The sequence below is a fragment of the Pinus tabuliformis genome, chromosome 2_2 (assembly GCF_031772625.1).
Source record: "Pinus tabuliformis cultivar Carrire ecotype Pingquan chromosome 2_2, CPIR1, whole genome shotgun sequence".
NCBI lineage: Eukaryota > Viridiplantae > Streptophyta > Pinopsida > Pinales > Pinaceae > Pinus > Pinus tabuliformis.
In genome coordinates, this window is record NC_142300.1 from 185,211,497 (window position 1) to 185,235,612 (window position 24,116).

A 24,116-nucleotide genomic window follows, 5' to 3' on the forward strand; every position below is an offset into this window, starting at 1 on the left:
ACAAATAGGAATTTAGAGATATATTTCAGTTCAAAAGGGTCTTGTGCAATTGGAACAATTTAATAGAAATTCATCATAGAAGGAAGAACAAATAATATTGTTCAGACATAAAATCACATCCAAGCCCAAATCAAAGAAATAAACTCCTAGGTACCAACATAGGTACAACATAGGTGTTACACAGTAATTTGTCACCATCCCTGTTACTCCTCTTGTCGTACCTTGGAGGACCCATCCCGGGAGTTATAAGAAGTGACAAAGTCTAAAAACACTTGCATTATGTTCCCCTGAGTATGTACTCCATGTTCCCTGAAGACACCTTCTGCAGATCATCCCTAAAAAGTGCTCTTTTTCCATTGGCGCAAGTCCACAATATCTTACCCGCGCCAATGATTGAGATCCTCAAAAGGGGGCGCAACCATTGGCACTCTGTCTTAGAGCAATAGTCGCGCCAACCAAATTTAGTCGTGCTTTTTGCCTTAATGCATGTCCGATTGTTGTTTCCTTCATTACATGGAGCTTTTCTGAGGATAGAAAATCAGTCTTTTGTCGAGCTTTATCCATCTTTATGGCTTTTGCTAATCCGCGAAAGGTGTCCAGGTTCATTGCATCCTCCTCCCTTCTCCATCTATATAAGCTTGTCATTATGCATTGGACAAGCTAGAGTGTTGGTGTTAGTGTTATGCTAGTGATTTGGTGATTGAGTTATAGTAGTGATGATTATTGGTCATGGAGTGTTAGATGTTGAGTTCTTGGAGGAACGCTAGTGAGTGCTAGAGAGGTTATGCTGCCGGAGAGGAGATGCATGTCAAGACACATATAGTTATTCGCCTAGCCAGGAGAAGGGTCGACGTCAGAACAATGGTTGTAACTTTTCCTGTTTATTAATTGATGAGCGACTGCTATTATAGTTCCAATCTCATTATCTGTCATGGTGATATGTTGATTTATTTCCTTTCTGACTGAAATATAGTTGTGCCTTGGTAGTTTCTATGTTGGTATCTGTCTCTTCCTTTGCATGTGCAGGTGTTCGTTTATGATCTGTTGGAGCAAGGGAGCGAGGATATCAACTCTGCTTCAATCATAGCGTTGGACTCCAGGTTAGTCTTCTTGATTCACCTTTGATGCATAACTAGGAACTTGCGTAGCAGCGTGGTTTGTTTGTGGCTAGTTCTGTGATAGGCTAGTGGGATCGCCTCTGTCCGCAGAGGGGATTTACCTTACCAACAAATTGGCGACTCCGCTGGGGAGTAACTCTTTGATTTCTGTCTTGCATGTTAATTTTCTTCTGCTTGCTTGAGTGCATGAGCTTCCTGAGTCAGTTTTGAGTTGATTCTTTACTGTTTCACCCATCTGAGCACTGTCAACCCGACCTGAGGTCGTATCTTTTATCTTTTTAGTTGGCAAGCTTAATTGGCGCGGTTATTTCTCTGACAGTCACGCCAGTTGGCGCACATTGCTCAAAAGCAACTCGCGCCAATTCTGTGGTAGCGCAAGTTGTAGGCTGACAGTCGCGCCAGCTCTGTAAATTTTTCCTGTGTGTGGGTGGAAAGCTCATTCAGTCTCTTTATATATCTCTTTCAGCCTCTGGAACTGTGTTGAACCTCTGCTTGACTGGTCTTAGCCTGTATCCCTCAGCTGTTTGCTTATTTCCAGTGACTTTGCATGTCTAGCCTTCTGTGGGAAGTTTCGGTCTCTTGATCATCCAGTCAGCTTGTTGATTGTTCTACACTTATCCAGTGATTTGTTAAAGCTTGATCTTCTATACTCTGAATACTTCACTTCTAGCTTCTTTGGATTTCACTAGTCTTTGTGTTTTTCCTTGCTTGCATGGTTCATTTTTTGTTTTAGAATTGGTTCTATTTCATTGACTGAACTTGGATTGTGCATATCTCTTAGAATTTGTTTACATGCATTATGCCATCTTAAAGGAAAGAAAAACAAAAAATCTCTTGCATCATAGTAGTTAGCATTTATTGTTATTTGTTGCTATTAAAAAGAAAAAGACAAAATTTCATTTCTTGTTATTAGCTGCATTAGGATCTTTGTTGAAGTGATCATTTCGTTTGTGAAAAAGATCTCAACCTTCATGTAGATAGAATTCATTGAATCAAATGATTTAATTTTGGCATATAGTTTGCATGTAAGAAGTTTTTGAGATATCACATACGGTAGGACCAAAAAACTGAAACATAATCAAAGATAAACTTTAAAATGAACTCAATGAACATAACAACGCATTGGAACATAACGCAAACACTCTAGAGGTCTAGGTTAGAGACGTGTTCCGGCGTCATTAAACCTGGTAGTTTATCGTCGAGTGGTTGGGTGATTCCTCCACGGTGAAACGATAGGTGCCAATACGGACTGTGCTCCCACGTACCGTCGAGTATATATTGGGAGACCCCTATTGGAATAAAGCCTTTATCCATAGGAAGCCGTGTCAGCCGCCCTACGATTCGCAATGCAGTGAACACAACATTCACGAAGATCGACCACCCGTACCCTAAAAAGTATTCTGTGGTATTGCGAAAAGTTTGGCACACCCTCTACCTAGAATTCCAGAGCAGTCACTTTTGATCCTTTTCGGACTCCCTAAACGAAAATGTGCCTGTGAGCGTCTTGTCACTTCGTGCTCATTAAATATTCGAAGGAGACTAGAGTCATCTTTTATCCTTTTCTCGACTCTTAAAAAATGAAAAGGTTAAGTTCAGTGTCTTAAAATTTATTGGCCACGATAACATCTACCCAATTAGATTCTGTTTGCGTTAGCTTGAGTAGGATTATTTCTCGTTCAATGGCAGCTTTCCCGGCGCCCACCGGCCAAGGTGTTCCTCCTGATGGGAACCCTCGTCCATTTCCTTCTGTTGGAAATGTCGGTGTTCAGTATATCGCAACTTTGTCTTTGCCTGGGTTAACCATCGGTTTGCCCGTATGGTTGTTTTCAAACTCGGTGGTCTCGAGTGTGATAAATTCTGCTCCGAATGGACCCACCTCCCAGGTAATACCCACTTCGAATGTTACTTCCGAGGTCAATGCCGTCCAAACCACCATGGCAAACAAAGCCTCGAAAGCAAAGAAGAAAGGGAAACCGAAGAATAAGCCAGATCAACCCAAGCAGGAAGCCCCTAACCCTCCGCCCGATGAGGGTACCAAACGTAAACCCAAGTATCCTTGCCTTATCTGTGATGAGGATCACTATACAAAGGACTGCCCCAGGCGGTCCGAAGTTAGTCGTTTGTTAAAAGGCACCCTTGGGACTCCTGCGGTGCTCAAAGAGCCCTTTCCCACCCAACACACTCAAAAAACTCAAATGGTGGCTGACCCTACTCAGCCTCTCTCTTCCTTTGGTTCTCAAGTGTTTATGGCCGGAACGGTACCCATCAATATCAGTACTCGAACAAAAGATTACCCGCCATCTACCGGGAAGGAGCCTGAGATACCCTCTAGTGCTCCTCCGTTCAGTTCGGGTCCACCACCACCTCCTCCACCTGAACAACGTCTTGCTGATTCCAAGGTGGACCCTTCCCCTTCTTCGCCTACTGCTGCGTCCTCATCTTCTACTTCGCCTGGTGAACCTCTGGATTCAAGTAACCAGGTGGCTAAGAAGAAAAAGAAGAAGAAGACAAAGAAGAAGAAGACCCCTAAACCAGAGGTTAAAGGTATAACCCAAGTCGAGCCACCTTGTGCTCCTCCGCGGAAGGTCAAATTTCCTTGTAAGTTATGCAAGGAAAACCATCTTCTCCACGATTGTCCTGGTATTCCCAGGGTTTTAGAAGTATGGTCTCATGATCCGGACCGCCCTGCATCGTCCTCGGTAGATCATGGCGATGTTACCTTATCACCTGGAAACGGTAAGGAGAAAGAGAAGATTCGAATCCCTTGTAAACTTTGTGAAGGCAATCATCCCCTTCACCTTTGTCCATTCATGGATAGAGCCTCTATTGTATTGGAAAGTCTTACAGTTCCCTCAACCCAACTTCCTACTGGTTATCAACGTCTTTCTGCAACTGCAGAACGTTCCCTTGCTGACAAAGAAATCAACCAAGATTCCTCTCTTGTCCAGCCTCCTCTTCCTGAATCTGGCTCTGCTGAGCCTGTTCCAGACCAACCATTGCTCGGAAAGAGTGTCGACTCGAGTTTACCACCCGCCAACCACTCTATTTCGGAAGAGCATCATTCTCCTGTTCTTCTCGTCTCCTCAGATTCTCCTACATCTGGAAATACCCCTACACCTGAGAGTCGTACTGCGCTCTCTCTCGAGCAGGGGGGCAATCATACGATTCCCCCCCCAAGTAGTTCAGTCGCTTCCTTTGACTGGAGACGTTTGACTACCTTCCGCCTCCCATCTCATGTGCCTTTTTGGGTCACGGTACACGCCTATGACAAGGCAATACCTGGCACTGTCTTGGATGAGGGCGCATCTGTTAGTCTTCTGTCTGCCACTATTTGGCAAGCTTTGGGTTCCCCATAGCTTGTGCCTGTAGCATCGAATCTGACTGCTTTTAACGGAAGAACTAGCCAACCATTAGGGCTCCTTCCAAAGTTCCCTATTACTTTGGGAGGCAAGACCGTCTATCTAGACGTATGGGTTACCCAAGGTGCTTTAGACTTCAATCTTCTCCTTGGCCGTGACTATGTTTATGCCATGGGGGCCCTTGTCTCTTCACTTTTCCGTGTGGTTTGCTTTCCACACGATGGAAGAATTGTGACTATCGATCAATTATCGTTCGTTCGTCCACGGGTCCCTCCTACGCAATCGTCATCCCCTCCTGGTTGTCATCCACCAGTTGCATCTGCCCCACCGCAGGTCAACTACGTGGCCACTTATCCCGTGCCTATATCCAGTGATGCTGCCATCGTGCATAGTGTCCTGGGGGCATTGGGTCCTGACTTCCGAGACGTTATCCTTCCACCGGAAGTGGAACTCTTGGAAGCCCCGACTTCCTGTTCATTATGATGAAGTTCGGTCGGAGCATAGTTCCTTGTCTTGTGTCAAGCTCGTTAAAAAATGAAACAAGGGTTATGAGGATAGTTCTTTTACTGTGTCAACCTCATTAAAAAATGAAACACCTCCCTTTCCAAATCGAGTCTTTTGATAGATCTTGAGAGTGAAGCTTCATTCCATCCACTCCGTGAATGCCATGAAGCTTGGGGGGCATGTACCTCGATTTGCATTATCATGCTGGGGGCATGCAAATTTATAGCAAGCATAGTTTTTCGTTTCAAGCTTGTGTAAACATGAAACTGAATCCAAGCAAAGTTCTCCATGGTTCAAGCTTGTAAAAAATAAAAATAAAAAATGAACCCATACCTGATTTACATCCCGTGATTGCCTTTTATCTGCTAAATTCTGCTAGATGAGCCTTGGTTGTTTCATTCCATCGCCACCATCTCTTTGGCCGATCATATGCTCTCACTTGGTTGTTTCTCCTTTCCTGAGGAACCGCAACGATGAGTGGTTTTATTAGCCAGCCTCTTAACCTTTACATGTTTCGAACAAGTTCCACCATTACCGGAACCAGTTGCTATCCTTTATACCACTTGTTCCTTCAGGACGAGTCACCTTTATGCTCTTTTCTGACTCGTAAAATATGAAAAGATTGCCGAGTATTTTTCCTTTTTGACTCGTTAAAGAAAATAAAAATGGAGGTCCGCTTTCAGCTCTTTTCTGACCATTTAAAGAGGAAAAGATTGCCGAGTCGCTCCTCTTGACTCGTTAAATGGTGATAAAGGGCGGTCGTTTTAAGTTCTTTTTGTCGACCGTTAAAACATAAAAAGATTACCGAGTTTTTGTCGTTTCAAACTCGTTAGTGGTTACGAAACGACGTGGTTTTGACTGCTTTTTTACTTTTTCAGGTCAAAGTCACTAATCATGAAAAGTACTCCTCGATCGTAATGATCGGGCGGTTCTTTCGGGTATTATTTTATACTTTTTCGGGCCCGAGAGACACAACTTTACGAAAAAGGACATCCCTGGAGTTTCCTTTTCTGCCGTCTTTTCAAACTCTCTAAACATGAAAAGACGCCGAGTTCTTCCTTTGACAGACTCGTTAAAACTTAATGACATCGGATTTTGTCACAACACAAGCATATGCTATCCCCATCAAGCTTGTTAAAAATAACTGGGGTACTCGCCAGAAATGGTGGGGGGAAAATAAATTTTTTTGAACCATAATTATTACTGTAACGGCAGTATGTCGCTCTTGAACATGGCACTTTTTGTTTTCGTGTCCGGGGTGGGGATACTTCATCTCATATCTTTCACTTGCTTCCATGGATTTGGGTACCCTATTTGACCTCTCATTCACTCATTGCCTCGTCATAATGACCTTTGATACATTGATGTCAAATACTGCCAATTCCGTTAACGTGCCGCCGATATGTTCAAGAGAAGTTGACCTCTGCAAATAAACAACCTCCCTCTGATAGTTCGTACAATCTTGATTCACAACTTCATCTCTCTGTCTCGTGTCGATGATGTGGGAAACATTATGGCCCACCTTCGATCAAGGTCACTCCCTGTCGACTTCAACTCATTATCCAGGGAATTGATCTAGAGACTCCTTTCCGGTGCCTTGGAGCCTGCATGCCTCAATGGCAGGTTCTTCGTGTTCGACGTGAGGTTTTCATCATTGGCCTCCGATCGAATGATTCTACGGGTGTTCGACTTCAGCTCATTGATTCACACGCCGTAGATTGTACCTATAGTACCTTGAGGGCCATTGTCATTATTGGTGGTACCTCTCGCGTCTGTTAACAGTTTCCATTATTGACTGGTAATCAGGCGATGTTCAGGCATGTTCGACTTCAGCTCATATATTCACATGCTTGGACTTGTACTCTTGTTCGGGTCGAGATGGAGCGCAAGACCCTGGATTGTGTCTATTGTAATCCAGGCATGATTCTTGATACTTGACTCATTCACTGGATGGCTGCGACCATACCTGAGTCAAATCATTGATCCTAACCAGATGGCTGCGTCCATACTATGGATCCAGATTATTTATGTACTCTCTTATGGATGGCTGCGACCATACCATGTACATCATGTAATTGAACTATTAGTCATGTCTCTTAATACAGCTCCTCGGCGGCAGTAACTATATGTGCTCTTGTGTGCTCTTATGTGTGTGTTTTTGTAAAGCATTTCACCCCTCTCCACCTCTCGGGCTTCATGCTTTAGGGGGCATCTGTTACACAGTAATTTGTCACCATCCCTGTTACTCCTCTTGTCGTGCCTTGGAGGACCCATCCCGGGAGTTATAAGAAGTGACAAAGTCTAAAAACACTTGCATTATGTTCCCCTGAGTATGTACTCCATGTTCCCTGAAGACACCTTCTGCAGATCATCCCTAAAAAGTGCTCTTTTTCCATTGGCGCAAGTCCACAATATCTTACCCGCGCCAATGATGGAGATCCTCAAAAGGGGGCACGACCATTGGCGCTCTGTCTTAGAGCAACAGTCGCGCCAACCAAATTTAGTCGTGCTTTTTGCCTTAATGCACGTCCGACTGTTGTTTCCTTCATTACATGGAGCTTTTCTGAGGATAGAAAATCAGTCTTTTGTCGAGATTTATCCATCTTTATGGCTTTTGCTAATCCGCGAAAGGTGTCCAGGTTCATTGCATCCTCCTCCCTTCTCCATCTATATAAGCTTGTCATTATGCATTGGACAAGCTAGAGTGTTGGTGTTAGTGTTATGCTAGTGATTTGGTGATTGAGTTATAGTAGTGATGATTATTGGTCATGGAGTGTTAGATGTTGAGTTCTTGGAGGAACGCTAGTGAGTGCTAGAGAGGTTATGCTGCCGGAGAGGAGATGCATGTCAAGACACATATAGTTATTCACCCAGCCAGGAGAAGGGTCGACGTCAGAACAATGGTTGTAACTTTTCCTGTTTATTAATTGATGAGCGACTGCTATTATAGTTCCAATCTCATTATCTGTCATGGTGATATGTTGATTTATTTCCTTTCTGACTGAAATATAGTTGTGCCTTGGTAGTTTCTATGTTGGTATCTGTCTCTTCCTTTGCATGTGCAGGTGTTCGTTTATGATCTGTTGGAGCAAGGGAGCGAGGATATCAACTCTGCTTCAATCATAGCGTTGGACTCCAGGTTAGTCTTCTTGATTCACCTTTGATGCATAACTAGGAACTTGCGTAGCAGCGTGGTTTGTTTGTGGCTAGTTCTGTGATAGGCTAGTGGGATCGCCTCTGTCCGCAGAGGGGATTTACCTTACCAACAATAGGTACCAAAATAATCTCTTGCATAAAAGATGGAAGGGATAAAAAGTTGGAGGATCATAAAGAAATTGAGACTGAGTCAACCTCTTACCATCATTCCCTCCACTTAGAACCACAATGCCAACTGCAAGCAATCCATTCATAGATTTACTCAACACATCCAAAACATGGGTTGACAAGCACAAAAAGAAGCTATGGTTTGAAAATTATTCCCACTCAAGTAGAACAGGTTGTCACAAAAGTGTCCAAAGGAAAATCCCAAGTCCATATGGATTCACAACTGATTTTTCGAAGCTTGTTGGCACATTATTCATAAGGATGTCTAGGAGTTAGTGGATAAATCCATACAAATTTCATCTACACTTCCTTCCCTTAACACTAACTTTATCACCCTCATCCTCAAGCTATAAAATGTTGAGGACCCAAGTAAGTTCTGACCTATTACACTTTGTAATGCTATTTGCAAAATCATCACAAAAACTTTAGCCAACAGACTTAAACCTCTCCTCCTTGCCCACATCTCTCCAGAACAATCAAGTTATGTAGAAGAAAGACAAATCCTTGAAAATATTATCCTTTCTCACGAGATGATACACTCCCTAAAAACCACTAAGTCATCAGAAATACTCATTAGCATTGACATGACTAAATCCTTTGATCAAATTATTTTGTAATACATTTATCACATCTTATCTACTTTAGGTTCTAATGAAAAATAGATTCGTTGGATCCCCTCTCTTACTTTGAGAGCATTATTCTCTACCCTAATCAATGGATCCCCTTCCTCAATCTTAAATCCACCTAGAGGAATTAGAAAAGGGACCCTCCCCCAACCTTCCTTTTAATATTAATGGTAGAAGGGCTAGGATGAGCTATAAAAAATGAAGTAACCATAGGAAGAATAACATGATTGAAATCTCATAGGAATGACCTCAACACCTCACACCAAAACTATATGGATGAAATCCTTCTCATGAGAAACCCCCATTATCTGGGAAGAAAATTCCTTTAAACATGTCCTTGAAGACTTCATGGAAGCCTTAGACACAAACATTAATCATGGTAAGTCACGATTTTCTTTTTCCTTCAATACTCTTCCAGTTGTTTAAATTCATATCACTAGAATCCTTAGTATTCAAATAATCTCCCTTCTGTCCAAATATCTGGGTGACTGTTATGGTGGATAAATCCCTCTTGCTAACAAGAGCGATCTCCCTAGATCCTAAAGGAAACTAGAAACAAATAGACAATTGAATAACTCTTTCCCTAAGCTTATTTCGTTCGAATTGTAAATACAAGAGTAGGAGAATAATCCTCTTACCTATTTGCGAAATGTTTGATGAAGATCCCTACTCTGTCTCGATGAAGCTTCCCAATGCTAAAAAAGACCTGCAATCACAGACATAAGAGAGATCAAAGGCATATGCAATCATAACAATTCAAACAAGCTTAATCTAATGATCAAGGAGATTAGAAATTGAGATTATCTTAATGAATATCAAAAGAAGCATAAACCATTCATCATTTCAATAAGACAATACAATGGGAAAAAAGATTCATTTGTATTAATTCAAGGATAAAGAAGAGCCTTACAACCTCTGCCTTGATGTCATGAGGTTCCTCCCAAATGCCTCTAAACCTCTCCTTAGCTGATAAGCCTTCCAATCTAAATCCAACAACATAAGTGTATCTTTTCTGAACCTCCTAATCCCTCTATCCTCTAGTCAATTTAAAGGCCAAAAGGAAGAAGTTTTAGATCCAAAAGAGAAGGATGAGATCGTTTAATTGGGGGTTTAGGGTTCCTTGATGAAAAGTAATTAGCTCCATGATATGAGGCGTATGGCTCGAATATATATGACCTAGATATTTCAGTTGGGATATATTCAACCAACAATGCTTTTCAAATTCACTTTTTATTTTTACTTTTATTTGAGTTATCTGTGCAGTCTATAGTGGAAGACAAAGAGAAATTCTGCACAGTTTTCAGGGATAGAAACTGCAAATGCCCAAAAACTGATTAGGAAAAGCACACAGGTCATACTTAACAAGTCATACAACCATTTAACCCAAAATTCACATCTTCTTCAAGGGTTTTTAATTGTTTTACTTCTAAGGGAGTGTAAGGGAACATGTTTATGGATGGCGAGAGATCCATTTTAATGATTAAGTGTCATGGTGACAAAATGACGTGTAACAAATTGCCCCCTAAAGTGTGAAGTCTAAAAAATAAGTTTTGAATATTGAAGTGATTTATCATGCCAAAGACTGGATCAAAGACTGGATGAGTCCTCCGAAGTATTTTTAACGAACCCTAAGAAGGAGTGGTTCAGTTTCATCATGCTTAACGAGTCCTATAATGTTTGATTTTTAACGAGTCTAGTAAAGGGGTAACTCGATGTTGTTTTCATGTTTAAAGAGTTTGAAATAGACACAAAAAGAAAACTCATTCAGTTCTTTTACCCTAAAATTTTAACGAGCACAAAGAAAGTAAAGCTCAATGTTTTTTAGTTTTAGGGAGTCAAGAGAAAACATAAGTAAACTCCAAAGTGTTCTTTTTGTAAATTTAGTCCCTCAAACCCGAAAAAAGGATAAAATAATGCAAGAGAGAACTCTATTGACCAAAATTATTCAACGTATACCTTTTTCGTCAATAGTCTAGTTCAGTCCGTAGAAGGGGTAAACTTATACTGAGTGGACGGTTGTTCATTTGCTTTTATGAGTTCGAACAATTAAGTGCTGGACAATATTTTCATGTTTCAAGAGTCTGAAAAGGGCTTAAAAGAGGAATCTAGGTCTTCTCTTTTTTGTGATTGATGCGGCAAAACTGCACCTTTAATAATTCGCACGTGGACCTGTGGGTTATGGGCCCATGTATACATCGAAAGAATTTCTATCAACCGACTTCACAAAAAAAGTAAAAAAAACTACTAGTGCAATATAACTTTACCGACCCTGATCTCTTGCGTGGAACCCAAACAAATTAAAATCTAGTTCAAACCTTATCGAGTCCGAAATTTATGCTAACCAGCATGCATCTTTCGGAGTGATATCCGTCAGATCTCGTCCCTTTATAATGAACGACTATGATCGATCTGGGATTCAACTAGATTAAATCACAGTCCATAAAATATCGCATCCGAAAGATGGATTAAACTGTGTGCATCTTTCGATACGATCACTGTCAGATCTGACCCATCTAATCGAACGACTATCACGTCACCCGCTTGCCAACTAGCTTGGCTGATCTCCACCCTTGATCAATCCAGCTTGATCCAATGGCTATCACACAATCTTGTGCTCCAACTAGCACGACGATTAATACTCCGAAAGCACGCGAGAAGAGTTTTTTTCCCATGTACGTGTCAACCACTAAGGTTAGTCGCGTAGAATTTAGAAATATCGCTTCCCACCTTTAAGGCGCGTGAGGTACCACTTCCTGACATTGGAAAATGCCCACGTGCTCAATACAGAACTTAAAGAAACTTGGCTTAATAAAGGTTTAGCTTAATCTCATAATAAAGCCTTCACGCTAATTGATAGCGATCAACAATAAAACACATAAACGAAAATTAATACTCGATTAGGGTCTAGAACGCCGAAACAAGTTTTGAACACAAACTCATTTCATTCATAACAGTATTTACATATACATTCAGAACATCTCGTGCTTTGATCTATTCTGTCCACTACTTATCTCTCTCTAACACCTTAACACTCTAACACTGTTTCTCACTCTCCTCGCAGGCTTACATTTATAAAACCATGATTTTTCCCATAATTTACTCAACTAATTCCTATTCGAGGATCTCGTAATCCCTAAGATCTCTACGAGATATACACATATCAATTATCCCTGATATTCTCACATAGTTAAGAATTTTTCACAACTGAAAACCTCACACATAGATTTCTCACTCAATCTATACAAGATTCCTAAAAATAATTAAAAACATCACCCCTCTAAATAAACCAAATGAACAATAATATTCTGATGCAGGATGCTCCTGCATCAGACTCCAGATGTAGAAAAAAAATCATAGACTCTTGTCTATGAGGTCTGTCAATTTTCTGTAGTAATGTGACAGCTACAAGTTTGAATAACTTGCTACCTATAGGATTCCAAACTCTGTTTTGCTGATGGTTCTTCAAAGGAATAACATCATCATGTAGTCTGGAATTAAATTCGTAGAATAATATCTTCACAGAATTATTAAACATGATTCTTGACTTTCCATATCTCATCATCCTCTGTTCTGGAAATATAGACTCATAAACTACATGTGGAAACTTGAATACCCATTTTCCTGGTTTCCAAATTTTGAATGAGTCTTGAATTGGTTCTTTGTCTTCACCTATAGCTTTGCCAGGTAACTCTGTCGTGTTGAGATTAGTAAGAACTAAATCTGGAAGTTCACCATCATCGTCACTCGAACTATCAACCTAATTCTGTATATCTGTAAAGAAATTTTCTCCACCATGCTCTAGGAGTAATTCCTCTTTGTTAATCACATCAACACAGTTGATGTTCTCTATGGTGTCCTTTCATCCTTTTGTTACAGTCTCTCTCGTCTCAACTTCTTTGGCTTCTATCCCTTTAGCTACTGTTTCCTTCATGAGCTGCAAACTCAACTTCATGGAATGAAAAACAATCATCCCAATTTCCTTGAGGTTCACAAAAGACTTCTTGATAATAACAATGGTCATTATTTGTCTCTATAGCAACAAATTCGTTATTTAGTACCATACTTGCATTCACAGAAAAACTATCAGTTTTAAAAATATCAGACCTTTCGGTCTCTTTTGATGCTTCAAGCACAAAATTCCCACCATGGAATTTCTAGGTTGCAACAAATCCTCCTTGCTGTGACTCAATTCCTATGAGTCTCTCCTTCTTCAACAAAGAAATATGTATTTGTTCAAGTTTTTTCATCATCATAGCATTCCATTTCTGTTGCAATAGATTCCACTTGACCCGTTTCCTTATTCTCCATCCATGTCTTCAGTCTACATTCTCTTTCTCTTGAAACCATTCCTATAGTATATTCAACTATGCTCTCATCACTACAATACTTATCCTATGCTCTTCATGACTCATCTGACATTTATTTGAACCTTTCCTAAGTTTCTCCATGTTCATTTTCACTAATTCTTCAAACTCAAATCAATATTTGAAATTCAATAAAAGAAAATATTTACCTCAATCAAATTCTAAAATTGACTCCTCTTCTTTTCCCTTTGCTTCCACTGCGCCTCTGATTTTCCTTGTCATATGCTTTCTTGGTCTCTCGTAACAACATTCATGAGCTGCAACAAAACTTCTGCAGTAACAAGTCCTTTTCTTGCTACACATGATACCTCACTAAGCTTTTCTCCTCTGAGCTCAGTCTTTTGGCATTTCTCTGGTTCTATTCTCTGGAACCATATGAGCACTCCTTTCTCTAGGATGCTTTAAATCTTCTCACCTTCCTTTGCATAAAAATTATAAAGACTAACACTGACAAATCTACAATATAATCATACTTCACGCAGAATCTTCTTCGACTCTGATACCACTTTGATGCAGCAAAACTGCGCCTTTACATAATTCACACGTGGACCTGTGGGTTATGGGCCCACGTATACATCAAAAGAATTTCTATCAGCGGACTTAAAAATAAAAATAAAAAAACCGCAACCACAATATAACTTTACCGACCCCGATCTCTTGCGTGGAACCCAAACAAATTAAAATCTATTCAAACCTTATCGCGTCTGAAATTTATGCTAACTAGCACGCATCTTCCGGAGCGATATCCGTCGGATCTCGTCCCTTCATAATGAATGGCTATGATCGATTAGAGATTTAACTAGATTAAATCACAGTCCATAAAATGTCATGTGTGAATACTGGATTAAACTGTCAGCATCTTTCAACGCGATCACCGTCATATCTGACCCATCTAATCGAATGGCTATCGCGTCACCCGCTCACCAACTAGCTTGGCTGATTTCCACCGTTGATCAATCTCGCTTGATCCAACGGCTATCACGCAATCTCACGCTCTAACTAGGACAATGGTTAATATTTTGAAAGCACGCGAGAAAAGTTGTTTTCCCATGCTACGTGTCAATCGCTAAGGTTAATCGTGTAGAATTTAGAAATACCACTTCCCACCTTTAGGGTGCGCGAGATACCACTTCCCGTATTTGGAAACTGCCCACGTGCTCAATACGAAACTTAAAGAAACTTGGCTTAATAAAGGTTTAGCTTAATCTCAGAATAAAGCCTTAACGCTAATTGACAATGATTAACAATAAAACACATAAATGGAAATTAATACCCAATTAGGGTCCAGAACGCCAAAACAAGTTTTGAACACAAACTCCTTTCATTTATAATAGTATTTACATATACATTCAGAACATCTCATGCTATGATATATTCTCTCCACTACTTAGCTCTCTCTAACACCTTAACACTCTAACACTGTTTCTTACTCTCCTTGTAGGTTTACATTTATAGATTAATTACATAATTATGGATTATACTAAATCCATGATTTTTCCCATAATTTACTAAACTAATTCCTATTCGAGGATCTCATAATCCCTAAGATCTCTACGAGATCTGCACATATCAATTATCCCTGATATTCTCACATAGTTGAGAATTTTTCACCACTGAAAACCTCACACATAGATTTCTCACTCAAGCTATACAAGATTCCTAAAAATAATTATAAACATCACCCCCTAAATCAATCAAATGAACAATAATATTCTGATGCAGGATGCTCTTGCATCAGGCTCCCAACGTAGAAAAAAAATCATAGACTCCTATCTATGAGGTCTGTCCCTTTTCTGTAGTAATGTGACAACCACAAGTCTGAATGACTTGCTACCTCCAGGATTCCAAACTCTGTTTTTCTGATGGTCCTTCAAAGGAATAACTTCATCATGTAGTCTGGCATTAAATTCATAGAATAATATCTTCAGAGAATTATTAAACATGATTCTTGACTTTCCATACCTCATCATCCTCTATTTTGGAAATACAGACTTGTAAACTACATGTGGAAACTTGAATACCCATTTTCTTGGTTTCCAAATTTTGAACGAGTCTCTAATTGGTTCTCCGTCTTCACCTATAGCTTTTCCAAGTAACTCTGTCGTGCTGAGATTAGTAAGAACTAAATATGAAAGTTCACCATCATCATCACTCGAACTATCAACCAAATGATGTATATCTGTAAAGAAATTTTCTCCACCATGCTCTAGGAGTAATTCCTCTTTGTTAATCACATCAACATAGTTGATGTTCTCTATGGTGTCCTTTCCTCCTTTTGTTACAGTTTCTCTGGTCTCAAATTGTTTGGTTTCTGTCTCTTTAGCTACTGTTTCCTTCTCTAATTGAGCTGCAAACTCAACTTCATGTAATGAAAAAAATCATCCCAATTTCCTCCAGGTTCAAAAAAGGCTTCTTAATCATAACAATGGTCATTAGCTATCTCTATAGCAACAAATTCCTTATTTAGTACCATACCTACATTCACAGACAAACTATCAGTTTTAAAAATATCAGACCTTTCTATGTCTTTTGATGCTTCAAGCACCAAATTCCCACCATGGAATTTCTAGGTTTCAACAAATCCTGTTTGCTGTGACTCAATTCCTATGAGTCTCTCCTTCTCTAACAAAGAAACATGTATTTTCTCAAGTTTGTTCATCAACATAGCATTCCATCTCTGTTGCAATAGATTCTACTTGATCTGTTTCCTTATTCTCCATCCATGTCTTCGGTCTTCATCTCTTTCTCTTGAAACCATTCCTGTAGTATATTCAACTTTGCTCTCATCACTGTAATACTTATCCTATGCTCTTCATGACTCATATGACATTTTTTTGAACCTTTCCTAAGTTTCTCCATGTTCATTTTCACTAATTATTTAAACTCAAATCAATATTCGAAATTCAATAAAAGAAAATATTTAGCTCAATCAAATTCTAAAGCTGACTCCTCTTCTTTTCCCTTTGCTTCCATTGCGCCTCTGATTTTCCTTGTCATATGCTTTCTTGGTCTCTTGTAACAACATTCATGAGCTGCAACAAAACCTCTACATTAACAAGTCCTCTTCTTGCTACACATGATACCTCACTAAGATTTTCTCCTCTGAGCTCAGTCTTTTGGCATTTCTCTGGTTCTCTTCTCTAGAACCATATGAGCACTCCTTGCTCTAGGCTACTATAAATATTCTCACCTTCCTCTGCACAAAAATTATAAAGACTAACCTTGAAAAATCTGCAATATAATCATACTTCACGCAGAATCTTCTTCTGCTATGATACCACTTTGATGCAGAAAAACTGCACTTTTGCATAATTCGCACGTGGACTTGTGGGTTATGGGCCCATGTATACATCGAAAGAATTTCTATCAGTGAACTTCAAAAAAAAAATAAAGAAAACTGCAATTGCAATATAACTTTACCGACCCCAATCTCTTGTGTGGAACCCAAACAAATTAAAATCTAGTTCAAACCTTATCACGTCCGAAATTTATGCTAACCAACATGCATCTTCGGGAGCGATATCTGTCAGATCTCATCCCTTCATAATGAACGGTTATGATTGATCCAGGATTCAACTGGATTAAATCACAGTCCATAAAATATCGCGTCTGAAAGCTGGATTAAACTATGTGCATCTTTTGACGTGATCACGTCAGATCTAACTCGTCTAATCGAACGGCTATCGCGTCACCCGCTCACCAACTAGCTTGGCCGATATCCACCATTGATCAATCCTGCTTGATCCAACGACTATCATGCAATCTCACTCTCCATAGCATGACGGTTAATACTGCGAAAGCACGTGGGAAAATTTGTTTTCCCATGCTACGTGTCAACCGCTAAGGTTAATTGCGTAGAATTTAGAAATACCGCCTCCCACCTTTAGGGCACGCGAGATACCACTTCCCGTATTTGGAAAATGCCCACGTGCTCAATACGGAACTTAAAGAAACTTGGCTTAATAAAGGTTTAGCTATCTCAGAATAAAGCCTTAATGCTAATTGACAACAATTAACAATAAAACAAATAAATGGAAATTAATACTCGACTAGGGTCCAGAACGCTGAAACAAGTTTTGAACACAAACTCCTTTAATTCACAACAGTATTTACATATACATTCAGAACATCTTGTGTTATGATCTATTCTCTCCACTACTTAGCTCTCTCTAACAACTTAACACTCTAACATTGTTTCTCACTCTCCTCTCAGGCTCACATTTATAGATTAATTACATAATTATTGATTATACTAAATCCATGATTTTTCCCATAATTTACTCAACTAATTCCTATTCGAGGATCTCATAATCCCTAAGGTCTCTACGAGATCTACACATATCAATTATCCCTGATATTCTCACATAGTTGAGAATTTTTCACAACTGAAAACCTCACACATAGATTTCTCACTCAATTATACATGATTCCTAAAAATAATTAAAAACATCATCCCCTAAATCAACCAAATGAACAATAATATTCTGATGTAGGATGATCCTGCATCAATGATTTTTAAGAGCATGAAAAGTGATAACGGTCTGCTCACAGTCAAAATGATCCATTTTTACGCTCTAATCTATTATGCACATTAAACTCAATAAATTATCATAACTGCTTGATATTAGGGTAAAAAACACTAAAAAATTGACTTTTAAAAGGTCCTAGGCATAAAAATAATATTTTAATCACCCAAAAAATTATAAAAGTTCAAAAAGTAACTTTATTTTTACCATTTTCTTTTTAACCAATTTGAGAGCATAAAGAGGGTTTTTTACCACCAAACTTTCGAGGCTGATTCTGAGCAAACTGGTCGACAAAATCACAAATCGTTTCCTCCAAGTAAGAGATCTATTCAATATCTACATTTTAATATGTTTATATTTCAATTTTAGGCTTTAATTTAATTTTTTGGGGGGTTTTTGTGTTAAAAAATCTGCCCTCCGGCTTGCGCGGGAAATTTTCATTGAGTTCGTGCAGGTCGATAATTTTTGGTGTACTGGGAAATGCGACCTGCATAGAAACTCTCCCAAGGATCTATGTAGCGATGATTTGTTTACCAAAAAGCGGCCATGCAAGCGCTAAGGGTTTTGAAAATGCGAAAATTCCACCCAAAAAATGCAAAACTTGTTTCAAATGTTAAGCTAACTCCCTTTAAATGACATTTTCAGGATTTTTGACCATTCAAAATGGAATGGAGGGACAGAGAACATGAGAACCAAGATTCAACAACTTTGGATGATCCAACCACTTTGTAGGCTTTGAGAAATTGTGGCCTCTACAAATATTGGATTATTCCAGGGATGAAAGCTCAAGCAGAGCTCATGATATGGTTGGTGAGAACCCGGGATGTCCAGGATCAGTGTTTCATGATCGGGGATCATCGTGTCACCATTGATGCCAATAATATATACTTTTTGACTGGGCTCTTTCGTAGAGGTGTTGATACTCTTTGGTAGAGGTGTTGATGTTTCTTTATATGGGCAAATATTGGGTGGATATACCACTGTTGGATACCTACGATGATACTGTGGGAATGCGCAACTCAAGGACGAAAGGATTGATATTCAGACTATTGGGAACCTGGTCTTGAGAACCATAACTTTCACTGTTAGCAAACTGCGTGGCAGTGTAACTCTTCACTTGGCCATAATGACCTAGATGCAAAATGCCGTGGAATGTTGGGATTCCACGGTCTTTAACTGGTGTGAGGCAGTGATTGTCAATATGAAAGGACAACTAACCATAGCTAAGCATGGTAGACTGAAGGATTTCAGTTATGGTGCCATTATGATTTCTTTCTCTCTAGAGAGGATTCCACTCCTTAGGCCACAACACATTTTGGTGGATGAGGGAGGGCCTCGATATCCATGGATGCTGAGGTGGGTTTCGCTTATGGCTTGTCATGGAGGTAATGGTCTGATGGTGAGATATGCTCCTGACTTTTTTGTATGGTTGGGTCAACAGATCATCTCAATTAAGCATTTCCCATATGCAGGGATGGAATACAAGGGTGACCCGAGTATCCCACTTCCAGTAGGGACACAGTGGGCTAACCTAGGTAAAAATTTCTCATTTTGAAGTTTCTTTTTAAGTTTTTATGTGTTTTTTGTCTTTCAAGACTAATTATTCAAAATGCATATGTAGATACTTATGCTGCCGGATTTAGATTGGAAGGCTTATCACCTAAGGAGAGGTTTAGAGGCATTTGGGAGGAACCTCATGACATCAAGGAAAAGGTTGTAAGGATCTTCTTTATCCTTGAATTAATACAAACAAATCATTTTTTCCGTTGTATTATATTATTGAAATGATGAATGATTTATGATTCTTTTGTTATTCATTAAGATAATCTCATTTTCTAATCTCCTTGATCATTAGATTAAGCTTGTTTGAATTGTTATGATTCCATATGCCTTTGATCTCTCTCATGTCTGTGATTGCAGGTCTTTTTTAGCATTGGGAAGCTTCATCGAGGCAAATGAAGGATCTTCATCAAACATTTTGCTAGGTATGAATCTTTTTTTTTTTTTCGAAGAGAAAAATCGTAATCTTTCATTTATGTAAGAAAAGTTACATGTAGTAGATGCCCTAAGGCATATGCGTTATCTGTATGATCAGTCTATTGCTTTATACATATTTTGGATAGCAAAAACTTGACCTTTCCGACCATTTTCAAGAAATAATACTATCTGCTTTGAGATAGCAGAAAAATAAATATACAAGTTCCAGATCTATGTATAATAATAAAAAAAAAACATCGGCTGCAGCTACATAGCAGTCTATGGCCGATCCACCCTGTGGTAATCTTGGTCTATGTACTGCCTATGATGGTATTGATAGACCTTTGTGTCCTGCTATTCGTTGATTATCCACATGCCTCGGGGAAGTAGTGAGCCCTCCTTGGATAGCTTGTCAACATCTTGATTGTGTTCCCTGTGTATATGTTGACACGAGATATCAGTTGACAGGTTGATTTCCGAAGATGTAGTGATTGCACCTAAGCCAAATAGACCAACAGAGTATAAGGGGAAGGCATTGGTATTTTGATTTTTGATGGGCAATGGTCAAGCTATTCCAAGCTTGTATGAGAGATGGTCCCTGCCATGTGTTTCTAATTGAGAGCTGCTGAGTGATGGCTTGCCAGAAATAAGAGACTTGTGGACAGTGCAGAAACAAATGTTCATTTGATTTGGATGCCTGTTGGCAGAGGACGCACCAGCTCGGCCCATATACAGATCTATGCATGAGTGCCTCTCCCATGGGGGTTTTGTTATTTAGGATAGACCACATGAATAACTGTGTTCGAGGGGGAGCCTTAAGCTTCCAAAGCTGCTGCCACCAGCTATGGGGATGAATGGGCTTTCTGGCTTGAATAAGATGCAGGTATCCTAATTTTGGGCTATATATCCCATGATCAGCAGGGGTCCAAACAAGGGTGTCAGGATCCTGATTGAGTACGATATACGCCTCCTGTAGAGCCTCTAAGAATAAATCCCAAGATTGCTGCCACTGTGCAGGAATATCTAGCTCTTGTGCTGTTCTCTAATAGTGTCTGAGATAGGTTCGATGGTCTTGGTCTGCAATATGGGCTATCATCTTGACCTCCCTACAATTTAGGAATTGAATGAGCTCCGGAGGGAGAATGTATCGATTGCCCCCACCTATCCACGGATCAACACCAATTCTTACCGAAGAACCATTGTTTATGTGCCATGCCAATTCCCCTCTGATGAAGGGCATCGTTTGTAAGATGGATTTCCAAACAATGGATATTCCTGCTCTAGGCCAGGTTTGTTGCCGAGCCCAGTCCATGATCTGGAGTGGCCAGATGTACTTATGAAATGACACAGTTGTCCAGAGGTTTCTAGCAGTAAGGAGGGTCCAACTCATCTTTGCTGCCAGTGCTTTTGCAAAGTAAGGCAACTCTTTAATCCCCCAGCCCCCATTTCTTTGGTAGGGCAATGTTTTTCCAAGATACCCAAGCAAAAATTTTACCTTCCTTGTGCCCTTTCCAAAGGTATCAGCTACATACGGGGAATCCATGTAAGGGACATCTAGTATACGGGGGTGGCTTCCAATACTATTTTGATTAGGACAAGTCGCCTTGATCTAGAGAGTAACCTATGATTCCAAATTTTTAGCCTCTTCTCCAGCTTGACTACTAACCAGATCAACTCCACGATCCTATAACTGTTAGGTTTTATCCGAAATCCTAGATATTTGAGTCCTTCAGAGAGATTGTGGTTGGTGTACTAAAAGTGTAGATTGGCTGCTCTAGCTTCCCGAGGTGTAATGTTGGATGAGGTGATGGTGGAATTTATTTTATTCACTGTCATGCCAGTTGCTTTTTCTAAAACGCTGAGGATCTCCTGGAAAGTGGCCAAATCTCTGATACTTCCATCTAAGAATATTAGAACATCATCAACGAATAGCAGATGGGTGAGGGATAAGAGTTCAGTCATTTTAAGTCCCTTTTATCTACCCTCGCTCTTAGCCGAGGAAATAAGTCTGTTGAGGTCCTCCATCACCAAGAGAAATAAGAGAGGAGACAAGGGGCAGCCCTACCTCAGTCCTCGGTCAACATGAAAGAAACAGGATGCTGAACCATTGATTAGAATGCTATAGGTGGCGGTGTTGATACAATAAATGACCCAGTTGATGAATTCAATAGGAAAACCTAAATGTATGAGGATCATCTTAATAAAGAGCCAAGATACTCGATCAAAGGCTTTGGCAAGGTCAATCTTGAGAATAATGGCTTTCATATCTTTTGATTTAATAGAGTGGATGGCTTCCTGGGCTATTCCAATAGCTTCATGAATCTGTCTTTTATGGAGGAAGGAAAACTATTCAGGGGAGATATGATGGGATAGGATAGGATGAAGCCGATTAGCTATGATCTTGGCAATGATTTTGTATAGAGTATTGCAGAGGGATATAGGGTGGAAATCATTGAAGGAGTTCAGGGAGTTAGATTTCGAGATAAGAGCTATGAATGTGGTGTTGATGGCCTCATACATTCTTCCTGATAGTCTGCATTCTTCTACAACGTTGAGGAGGTCACTTCCAATGATGTCAAAGAAGGCAAGATAAAATTCGATAGGCCACCCATCTGACCCAGGGCTCTTGTCTTTTTGGAACCACTTGAGTATTCCTTCCAGCTCCTCTAGAGTGACAGGGGCGATGATCTCATCTACAGATTCTTGATCTACAAATCAAGGGAAGTGCCCTGCAACACGGATGATCTCTGCCAGATTACATCCAGGAGGTTCTCTGAAGAGTTGTTGAAAATGGGCGATGCCCAACTGTGAGAGCTGGTGGAAGGTATGAGCAGATCCCCCCTCCGGAGTGGGCATTTGCCAAATGGTGTTGGCAGCTTTCCTTGCTTTGGCATAATTTTGGAAGTACTTAGTGTTATCATCTCCTGCTTTGAGCCAAATGGCTCGACTTCCTAGCCTCCATGTTTCCTCCCGTTCCTTTAGAATACTTGCTCTTTTTTTCTCCAGTTCAATCAAGTGGGCTTTGTCTTCAGGGCTCATAAAACCCCTATTATTATCATCAGTAAGTCCAGCAAGGTCAGCTTCCACAGTTGTGAGGGTTAGGTTGTCCTTCCTTTGCTTGTCTTTGGCCCACTTGATGGTGAGCTTCTTGAGATGTAGAAGCTTTTCGCAGAAAAGTTCCACCTTTGAGTGATTGTGGTGAAGTGGATTTTGTGCCCAGTGGTTATTGACCATCTCAATAAATCTTGGGTCTTGGAGCCAAACTGAGTTGAACTTGAAGGGGGCCCGAGGTTTGATGGGAGGACCAGAGACTTCTAGATAGATAGGAGAGTGGTCGGATATGCCTCCAGACCCTACCCATTTCCTATAATGTGATAGGAGTTGGTGTAGTTGGATCTTAATGACAAATCTGTCTAGTCTCCTAGCTAGGGCAGCCTCCCCAACTCTTCTATTCCTCCAAGTAGGCAAGGGTTTTATCATAGGAACATCCAGAAGCTGTGCCTGGTCAAGAAGGGATTCCATGACTTCTGAGAGGGGATCAACTTGTGCTGCAGAGCCCCATGACTCGCTGAATCCAATAGAGAAGTTTAGATCCCCTCCTAAAATGAGGTTGTCGACCGAGGACAGAGATAGGTTAAGGAGGTGCTGCCAGAAGGCCTCTCTTCCTTGGCATGGCCCATAAACATTCAGGACCCTAAGCTCCATGCCCAACTCAGCAGAGTAGATATCTATACCCATATAACCCTTACCGCCCCAGGTTGCCAGGGGTTTTATAGAAAATAGGTATGAATCTTATTCTCCTACTCTTGTATTTACAATTCGAATGAAATAAGCTTAGGGAAAGAGTTATTCAATTATCTGTTTGTTTCTAGTTTACTTTAGGATCTAGGGAGATCACTCTTGTCAGCAAAGAGGAATTTATCCGCCATAACAAATTAGCGACTCCATCGGGGATCCATTTTAACGGTCAAGTGTCATGGTGACAAAATGACGTGTAAAAATGATTCCTTAATAAAAAATACTCTGCATCAGGCCTCCAAGGAAGACCTTTGAACCAAATGGAACATAAGTTAGACAATTGGAATTTCTGTTCTCTTAATATAATAGGATGTATTTTCCTCCTTGAATATGCATTGTAAGAGATTCAAAGGTATATTTTTGTAGCCCTGACATCCACCAAATCAATCCTAAAGAAAATTCTCAATCTTCAATGCAATTTTCTTCAAGGGGAAGCGAAGAAAGAGAGAAAATGGGCATTGGTAGCCTAGGACAAAATTTGTTTCCAAAAACACAAAGGGGGGTTAGGACTTTGAGACAC

General features: G+C 40.1%; 1 protein-coding gene across 1 annotated transcript; it reads right to left on the reverse strand.

Annotated features, from left to right (window-relative positions):
- Positions 1–22,513: 22,513 nt before the first annotated feature.
- On the reverse strand, positions 22,514–23,536 carry LOC149192007 (uncharacterized). Its single transcript, XM_089406808.1, has one exon. The coding sequence runs from the start codon at positions 23,534–23,536 to the stop codon at positions 22,514–22,516; it is 1,023 nt and encodes a 340-aa protein (XP_089262934.1).
- Positions 23,537–24,116: the final 580 nt, after the last annotated feature.

Bases quoted from the DNA above. Each gene is read 5' to 3' on its own strand.
- LOC149192007 (XM_089406808.1), bottom strand. From the start codon at position 23,536: ATGGGTATAGATATCTACTCTGCTGAGTTGGGCATGGAGCTTAGGGTC.